The 10,000-nt window shown below is 38.8% G+C and overlaps 1 protein-coding gene across 3 annotated transcripts in view; it reads right to left on the bottom strand.

Annotated features, from left to right (window-relative positions):
- Positions 1 to 10,000, bottom strand: part of LOC125030923 (beta-1,3-galactosyltransferase 1-like) — a 31,365-nt gene that overhangs the window by 7,651 nt on the left and 13,714 nt on the right. The window contains exons 2-6 of one of the 3 annotated variants that reach the window (XM_047621294.1): positions 9,155 to 9,895; positions 8,228 to 8,383; positions 7,724 to 7,940; positions 2,168 to 2,260; positions 1,856 to 2,040 (exon numbers count right to left, since the gene is read on the bottom strand). In XM_047621294.1, the coding sequence (XP_047477250.1) occupies positions 1,856 to 2,040; positions 2,168 to 2,260; positions 7,724 to 7,940; positions 8,228 to 8,383; positions 9,155 to 9,430 (927 nt within the window). In that variant the 5' untranslated portion in view covers positions 9,431 to 9,895. The remainder of the gene's footprint in view (positions 1 to 1,855; positions 2,041 to 2,167; positions 2,261 to 7,723; positions 7,941 to 8,227; positions 8,384 to 9,154; positions 9,896 to 10,000) is intronic. The other 2 variants (XM_047621292.1, XM_047621293.1) reach the window with 2 other exon arrangements.

The following is a 10,000-nucleotide window of genomic DNA, read 5'->3' as shown; positions in this document are numbered from 1 at the left end:
GGTGCGTATACACAAATGTATGCGCATGTGATGTGCGCTTATGTCTGTATATTTGTATGCATGTGTGTAGTTGTGTATTACGTAGGAGTATGTAGGTATATCATATGTACACGAAAATGAACATATGCGTAGTACTTTAGGCATGTACGGGTGAACAACTATGTTTGCACTAGGTGTACATACACATAAATGAAATCAGCGTATAAAATAAAATCACACATATATATGCACTTCGGATACTCAAGCCCATGCTCACGGGAATATGCCCTGGTGTAGTGAGCAGGCCCATGTGTTGCTGCTCATAAGTCCACACTAGACAGGGCCAATCCTGCTGGAGGGGTATATCAATGGCATCCCAGCTAAACTACTCCCCCTCCCACCTAGATACACCTAAGTCAGTAGGTGGGGGGGGGGGGGGGTAATACTTAGAAAAGAATATCGTGGAATTCTATAGAGTAAGTGAAAAAGTGGTTTCAGTAACAATAAAACTAAACAAATACCTTAACGACAAATTTCTGAAAGCCTAGAAAAATGCAACAATTATTTTAATACATAGAAAAGGGGATAGAAAGGTTCTAGAAACTCCAGACCCATAAGCCTTCTTTCAGTTACTTACAAACTATTCACAAAAGTCATCATCTCTGACAGTCTGCATTCTAACCAGCCTAGAAAACAGGCAAGCAGTTGATTTTCAACAACAGACCACATCCACGCTCACCCAAATACAAGAAAAAATAAACAAATATAGGAAACCCTTGTGTATGGCATTCATCGATTACGAAAAGGCATTTGACTCTGTACAAATACCAGCAGTACTAGAAGCTATTCGAGGGCAGGGAGTAGAGGAGGTATATTCAAAATTGGAGACAAATATCTAAACAACCTAAGGTTTGCAGATGATATTGTTCTCATCAGTGAATCTGCAAATTAGCTGCAGCATTTCATAATGATCTGAATAGAGAAAGTGTGAAAGTTGGACTTAGGATGGACAAAAAAAAAAAAAAAATAAGATCATGTTTAACAGTAGAGTTCAATTCGAACAGATACATGTACAAGGAGAAGTGCTAGAGGTAGTGGACAAGTATATATATCTAGGGCAACTTGTACAGACAGACACATCTAGCAAAGAGGATATAATACTTACCAGTCTAAGCTGGAACGCTTTGGCAGAAAGTAGCATAATAAGAGGCTCCTTGCCATTAAGTCTAAAGAGAAAAATCTTTAACTAATGCGTCCTCCCAGTTATGACCTATGGATTAGAAATATGGACTACAACCAAATTACTAGAGGGGAAACTAATAAGTCCCAGAACTAATAAGTGCTGAGGATTAGCCTAAGAGATCGGATGAGGGCAACGTGGATCAGGGAACAAAAGTGGAAGATATACTTGGGAGAATCAAAAAGAAAAAATGGCAATGGTATACATAACTGGGAGGACGCATTAGTTAAATATTTTTCTCTTTAGACTTAATGGCTCATACATGTCGGAGACAGGACAACAAATGGACAAAGGAAGTAACAGACTGGGTTATAGAGAACATAAAGAGGGCAAGGACCAGACTAATGACAAGATGGCTTGACGAAAAAACGAAATATGGGGGCCAAGACTGGAAACAAAAGTCGCAAGACAGACAAGGTTGGAAAAGATTGGGAGAGGCCTATGTCCAGCAGTGGATTGATTCTGGCTGATGATGATGATATATGTATGTAAGTATGTACACACACGCACATATATAATTTATACAGAAACACAGTAAATTGATCATTAATATTTTCATTGATCATTACTATTTTCATCTGGAAAACGGTTACTCATATTGCGATACGCCCTCTTTGTGACTAAAGACAGCGTTACCTGCACCAGGTCGCAGTCGTCCACGACCATCTCTCCGCAGGAGAAGCGTGCGTCGTGAACGGGGGCGCTGACGCCGACGTCGCGGGCCAAGTGCGCCGTCACGTACACGTCCTCCACGGGGATAGGCCGCCGTCGCAGGGATGCCGCGTACAGGGCCCCAACCAGGTCACCTGATATCACGTAGCCTACGAAAGGAAGACGGACAACGTTAGCATATACTAGGTATTTCTGGGTAGTTAAAGAGTAAGGATTTACACGGAGGCAAAGCGCCTTCTTCATAAGCCATGGTGTGTAGTCCTACATTCTACATACCTGCCCCGGCGACGAAGGGGGGATGGCCTGGGGGTAGAGAGGCTCCGGGATCTGCGTTGACAGGCATAAAAGCCTTCTTCTGCTTGATGCACCCTGACGAAGAGGGAGAAAAAATACTCATGCGAAAACTCTGATACCATGAATGATTAATTCTGCACTACAAAGATTTCGTCGGCAGAACTCGACTAGCATTGCTTTTAATAACAGTGGCAATAATCATAACAACAATAGTAATGATACTAGTAATAATGATAACAATATACAATAATAATTAGTGTTCCTACCGTTACACTACTATTTTCCCAATGACCCCAGACCACTTCTCACAGCTATGTCAGTGGCTTTATTTATTATTTAACGTAGAACATGCATATCACATCAAACTTCGCACTGAGATGTGCTTTTGTTTGAATACGGCGATTACTGGTTTATAGCATGTTCCACAGAGAAAGAAAGTTTTAAAGTTACCTGAAGAAGAGATTAGAGAAGCAGAAAATAACAGACATCCCTACCCAAATAATTATATGATTGCTTGATTTTTTTTATTCCTCTCTCGCCTTATATTGGCAATAGATTGGCTCTACCAGGACACAAGGAGGACCTGAATTGTCAAATCGAGTGCTAAGGTATGGAAACCAAAACTCAGCAAGAATAAGTTTGGAAGGTTTCCGGATGCCTTCCAAATATCGCCTTTTATCCCCTTTAATTTCTGACAATCCACATGAACACATCTCTAGTGTCATTTAGCCCGTGGCTCAGTTTCTTGTTTAGAAGAATTAGTCTACATCAATCCAGGTTCTTACACGATGTTGGAGTCAACTTCCTTACAAGCTTGGCGCCATTTTGCTTAGATCAATTACATGTTCTCCAAACTTATTCTTGCTGAGTTTTGGTTTCCATGCCTTAGCATTAGACTTGACAATTCAGATCCTTGTGTCCAATCTCACAGTCTTTCTTTGGGATGCCTCCGGGTATTTTTAACATTATTAGACTGGGTAAGCTTAGGGTCCTTTCTGCATTACATAGCATGCTCCCATTAGTGTGGGTGTTATCTTCTGCATAGTGTCCCCACTTCAAGGGAAAAACAGATATCAGTACTTTGACAACTTTCTTTTTGTTTGGGATCCTCTTCCCTTCGTTATCATGTAGAGGAGCCACGGATTCCAAACTTAGCGCTGCATGCGAGAACGGGCGAGGGGATTGCAATGCGAACGGAGGTGAGAGGAAAACGGAGGAGAGGAGAGACGCAGACCACTCACTGCAGCTCAGAGAGGATCTTTTTAGCATGACTGGGATTTATTGATGGTTGTGGTTACGTTGAAAAGCAACCAGTGGGATGATGAGCTTTGTTAAGTGTAGAGAGGAAGATGCCAGTGCCTATTAGTTTGGCATAGACAGAAAATAGTGATGAAGGAAACGCTGTGCTGCTCTGACGAAGTCGGTTAGAGATGCCACGAAGGATTCGCTATGCTGTGCTGTCAAGAAAAATTAAGCAACTTTGCTTGCGATATTTGCTATTAAGAACATTAGCAACAGTGGAAAAAGCTTTTCACGTGTGGTTATGGTGATTCACGAAGAGAGGGTTGAAATGTGTGCTATGTAACAAATAACTGTGTCAAAGTTCCATTACTGGTGTACTAGACTGCACTGTATGATAACGTTGATTTTGATAATCAGTTGCTCAGAAATGTACATTCATTTCGAAATAACAATGTATCTTTTTCCTTAAATCTACGTCTAGACAGAATTACCCTTATTTACGTTCTCTGTGATATTTACGGAGAGACTATCCTAAAGCAGAGTTGGTCAAGAACAATTGTTCTTCTGTATTGTATTATGTAATGGGCAGACCTGCGTCAGCACAGGCAGACTTTGTGTTAGTTGTATGCCCTGGAAGTTTGTGCTACAAGAGGTACGGGCAAAAGGTCAAGATATTGATTTGTTTACTTCATACCACAGTGAAATAAAAAGAGAAAACTAGTTATAGTTTCTCCATTCCTTCTATCCATACTCAAGCGTCACAATATGTTTATTCTTTGATGTAAGTGTAACAAATTAATTTGTTTGTTTTCTTATATTTCGTTTCTTTGTTATTTTAGTAATCAGCTACTAAACATTTGGGAAAACAAAAAGATGTTTATCTGAATTCCGAAACTTTCCAACCCACTAATCCTACGTTCCACAATAGTAATAATAATGATAATTATTATTATTATTGCCAATCCTATTATCATTATAACAATGATAATAATAATAATAATGATAATAATAATGAAAATGATACTAGTAATGATAATAATAATAATAACAATAACAATAACAATAACAATAATAATAATAATAATAATGATAATAATAATAATAACAATAGTAATAATAACAACAACAATAATAACAATGATAATGATAATAATAATAATAATGATAATAATAATAATAATAATAATAATGATAATAATAGTTAATAATAATAATTATAATAACAAAAATAATCATGATAATAACAATAATAATAAAAATTAGAATAATGTTATGTATAATGATAGAAATATCATTATACATAACATTATTCTAATTTTTATTGTTGTCGTTATCACTTATTGTTACCAATATTTGGAAAACTTTCTGCGTATGTCAACCATGAGTACAGTGTGGAGTGGATACCTTGACGAAAACTAAGACACTTTTCGTCCCCTTCCATGTTTACCTTGCGAGGATCATAACAAATGTGACGCGTAACTCATTACTGCGATCCATCAAGTAGTCCATGTATTGCTACGCGCTTGTGAAAAAGCTTATTTTGTCATTACTAGCGTCTGTTTTCCCGAATTCATGTATGTAATACATTCTTCTAGTTTTATTTTACTTCTTTTACGTCTTTTGGTAATTATTTACGCTATTCTGAACAATAACGTGCGCATGCGCTTGTTCACCGGGGGATTTGACAGCTCGTCCGGCAGCCATTCAGTGAAAAACACCGGTGAGAAATGTTTCGTTTTAAGTGCTGCGTCGACTCCGTGTCATTTTTAAAGTCATATGGTGGATATACAGGACAAATGGACATTATTCTCAATCAGAGCCTGATATTTGAGCCCAACAAGTGCCCCAAAAAACGAAAAAAAGTGATTAGAAACCAAGCAATTCTGACCATAGACGGAAGCGCAGAAAAGTTCGATCTTTCGCTATATAAAGGTTTCTGGTTTAACCCTGGGGCTAGGCGTATATACTACGAAGGGGGTCCAGGGGGCGTTGCCCCCTGTCTAGGCGTACATATCACCACGGGGGTCCAAGGGGCAAAGCCCCCTGACTAGGCGCATTTAATAGCACGGGGGTCCATATAGATCTTAGTGTATAAATCCCACAGGGTTAGGTTGGTTTATTGGTTAGGACGCATTGTATGATTACCACAGGGGATCTGGATCATGTGAAATCCCGTAGATTTTTTGCTTTGGTTCCCGTCGAGTTTTTCGAAAATTGACGCGTCGGTCCGTTGACTTTCAAATATGCGTTTTTTGTGCTTGTTTTACACATTTCTGTTCTCTATTTTGCTTATTTAAGCCTGTTTTACCCCGTAATTTCCCTGATCTACTTCATGCCCTCCCCTGCTATCGGGACTTATCAAATCACATCAAGATTGTCGGCTGGAGAATCCGACGGAGATTATCATCAGATTCGTTCTCATCACACGAGAACAAATCTGATGATATAAATATTGTAAGGGAAGACCCGATTGTCATAGTCGGAAAATTAGCCCAATAGTTTTATTGTTTCTATTACTAAGATTCTAATAATAATGTTTATGATGATAAGCATTAATTATTGATTATAGATTCATCGATACTAATAATAGTTTGCCATGTAGATTTTATCATTCCATTTCCTTATTATGAAGGAATAGAAAACGAAAGAATCCAAGGGCACACTATTTTTACTAAAATCCAGCCGCAACACCCATATAAACACACACACACAAGCACGCACGCACGAACACACACGTACGTACGCACGCACGCATGTACGAACACAGATACACACACACGCAAATATGAATATGTTATCCATGGAAAATTGCCATTGTCATTGGTCTGGCCCTTGGCCTACTTGTGTTATCTATAGCCATTTTTCCATTTGTCGATTTGTCTCCCACATATATGACCTGCCCATTGCCGTTTTTTTAATTTCTTTTCTTTTCTGTGGTACTCCTAAGTATATCTTCTACTTTTGTTTGTTCCCTGATCCACGTCGCTTTTTGGCTACTTCCCAGCATCAACCTCTCTTGGCATTTATTACTTTCTTTTGCAGTAATTTGGTCGTATTCCATGTTTCTGAATCCATAAGTCATAACTAGGAGGACGCATTGGTTAAATACTTTTCTTTTTAAACATAATGGCAAAGAACCTCTAAGTATGTACTGTATCTGCCGAAGGCGCTCCATCGTAGACAGATGCGTCACTTTATTTCCTCTCCTCTAGATGTTTTTGTCTGTATGAGTTGCCCTATATATATATATATATATATATATATATATATATATATATATATAAATATATATATATATATATATATGTCTACCACTGTCGCTTCTGTTCAAATTGAATTCTATTGATGAACATGACCTTAGTTTTTTTCCTGTCCAACTATCAGACTTATTATATATATATATATATATATATATATATATATATATATACACACATATATACATATGTATATACATATATACATATATATATATATATACACACACATATATACATATGTATATACATATATACATATATATATATATATGGACATATAGTTATACACACACACTCACATATATATGATATCATTGTAAATGACACCTAACACCGATACTTAGAAATCTGACCTTGCTATCCAATAGAACATTATGTGACGATAAAAGCTAGATGCAAGGGAAGTCAGTTGAAATTCAGCTCAGTTCCGGCATGACTAGGCTGTGTATAAGGTGTTATTTCGTCTTTAATATGTATGGCAATAACGAAAAAGATGGGTGAATAGTGTATGCATGTGTATATATGTATATCTATCTATCTATCACATATATGTGCATATATATATATATATTTTACACATTTATGTATGTGTGTATATGTGCGTATATGTGTGTATATATATATGTATGTATACACACACATCAATGTATGTATGTATATATATTTATATATATACATATATATATATGTACATACCGACATATAAATACATATATACATATTATATATGTATATGTAATAATGATAATGATATATGTGTGTGTGTATGTATACAAAATATGTATATGTATATGTTTTTATTTATATACATATATACATATATATACACACATATACATATATACATATATGTGTGTGTGTGTGTGTGTGTGTGTGTGTGCATGTAAATATATATATATTCATCTATTTACATATATATGTGTGTGTGTATACACACACACACACACACACACACACATAAGTATGTGTTTTATATACATACATATATATATATATATATATATATATATATATATACACATACACACATTCCCACCTGTAATCCACGTGGACGCGGACGCCTCCTGCAGGTACGTGAGAAGCGAGGGGATGTTGATGAACATATCGTCGTCGGTCTTCATCAGGAAGCGTGCCTGCGGGCAGTGGTTCGAAGCCCACTTGAGGCCCATCACGGACTTGATCGTCAGGTTCATGTAGGAGTCTACGAAGTCCTCCTGGAGGATGTCCCCGTACGTCCGCGACTCTTCCACCACCTGAAACGGGGACTTTACCTAGGACATATTTCTTCACGATTCTCCATTTCTCTCGCAAGGCTGCGCTTTTCATCAGTAGTAAAGCGCTTGTCATTTTAAGTTAACGTCCCAAGTAAGACTTCATCTGGACAAGACAAGGTAATAAGACTACAATTACGACTAAAAGGATATACATTTCATCCTGAGTTAAAGCACAATACACACTGAATTGTGACCATCATTACTAGAAGCTTGGAAGTGACAGTGAAATTACAAGCAGCGTGGCTTTCTATCTGTTGATCCTTCACCTGGGTCTGGATACGACTGTCGCGCGGGTTCCCTAGGAGGAACACCAGCCTGGCGTCGGACGCGTCCAGTGGGCTCGACCCACCCCAGGTGTCACGGATGGCACGCCGCCTGTGGAAGTTCCCCGGCGCCGAGCTCACCTGCACTAACAGCGATACCTGAAAAGGAGGGGCAGAATGTGTATCTATATCTACACACACACACATACATATATGCATAAATATACATATAAATATGTATATTTATACATATGTATATATACATATATATGCATACATACATATATGTATAAATATATATATGTAAATATATATATTTATATATGCATATATATGTATGTATATATATGTATATATACATATATATATACATGCACACACACACATATATATATATATATATATATATATATATATCTTTATTTATTTTTACATATGTGTGTGTGTGTGTGTACATACATATATATACATATATATATACATATATATAATAGGCCTTTATAAAGATATACTTATGTATATATACATATATAAATGTGTGTGTGTGTGTGTGTGTGTGTGTGTGTGTGTGTGTGTGTGTGTGCATGTGTGTGTGCGCATGTGTATGTGTGTGCATGTGTGCGCATGTGTGTGTGTGTGTGTGTGTGTGCATGTGTGCGTGTGTGTGTGTGCGTGCTTGCGTACGTGTGTCTGTGTGTGTGTGTGTGTGTGTGTGTACATATGTGTGTGTGTGTGTGTGTGTGTGTGTGTGTGTGTGTGTGTGCATGTATGTGTGTGTGTGTGTGTGTGCATGTATGCGTGTGTGTGTGCGTGCTTGCGTGCGTGCGTGTGTGTGTGTATGTGTGTGTGTGTGTTTGTCTGGGTAAGCATGAAATTAATTTTAAACTAAGGAATCTATTCCTTTACTCTCCTAGGACTGTTATTACTCACCGCATTATCCCCGTTGCATATTTTGGGGTTATTTATTATTATGTGAAAATCATGTGGATTAACTGGCTGGTCCTTATTCCTCCCCTTCCTCTTGGTGCCCCTCGCGGTCGCCGCCTTCGCTGCAGAACCCTCCTCTCCGGGCTGGGCTTCTTTGCTCGGCCCGTTACCCGCGCTGACCTCCTGCTGAGGGCTTCGCGCAGACACGTACAGCAGAAACACCAACGTGAATAGGCACAAGTAGGCAACGAGGATGGGGAGGCGAGGTCGACGGGGCATTCTCCTCAGCACTTGCCACCTGCTGTTGAAGATCTTTTAGCAACAGTCACAAGGGTCACAACTTATTTAAACTGACCCAAACAAGGATTCGGAAAGCCTCCAAGCTAGTACAGTGGTAACGTGTCGGCCTCTCATCCGAGGGGTCGGCGGTTCGCGCCCTGCCCAGGCGCGAGAAGTTGCAATTGTCGCCTGCAAGTTACTGCTGTGGCTGGGCACCACGGTGGGTAAGGACTAAGCCGAGTCAGCACCAGCTGACACACGTTAGCGAGTTGACATTAGTCGACACAGGCCGGGCTCCCCTCATGGACACAGCCCGGGCGAGGCACACCTTCGCATATCGGACTTATCCTTAGGATTCGGAAGGAGAACAACAACCGCAACAGCCGCCAAGACATTGCGCTCAACCTTTTCACACGTGCGCGTCTGGCGCTGACTCGGCCAACGAACTTTTCGGTTCTTACACTCCTAAAATTCAATGGTTAAAGATAATGGCCTTAGATGAAAGTGAGGCAGCAAATACACTAAATTGCTCATATACATTAATAATCGTCTCAAAATTATTCTAACAAA

This window comes from Penaeus chinensis, chromosome 12 (assembly GCF_019202785.1).
Source record: "Penaeus chinensis breed Huanghai No. 1 chromosome 12, ASM1920278v2, whole genome shotgun sequence".
In the NCBI taxonomy this organism is placed as follows: domain Eukaryota; kingdom Metazoa; phylum Arthropoda; class Malacostraca; order Decapoda; family Penaeidae; genus Penaeus; species Penaeus chinensis.
Note: the sequence above shows the minus strand (reverse complement) of the source record. Positions and strands in the feature narration are given on the sequence as shown.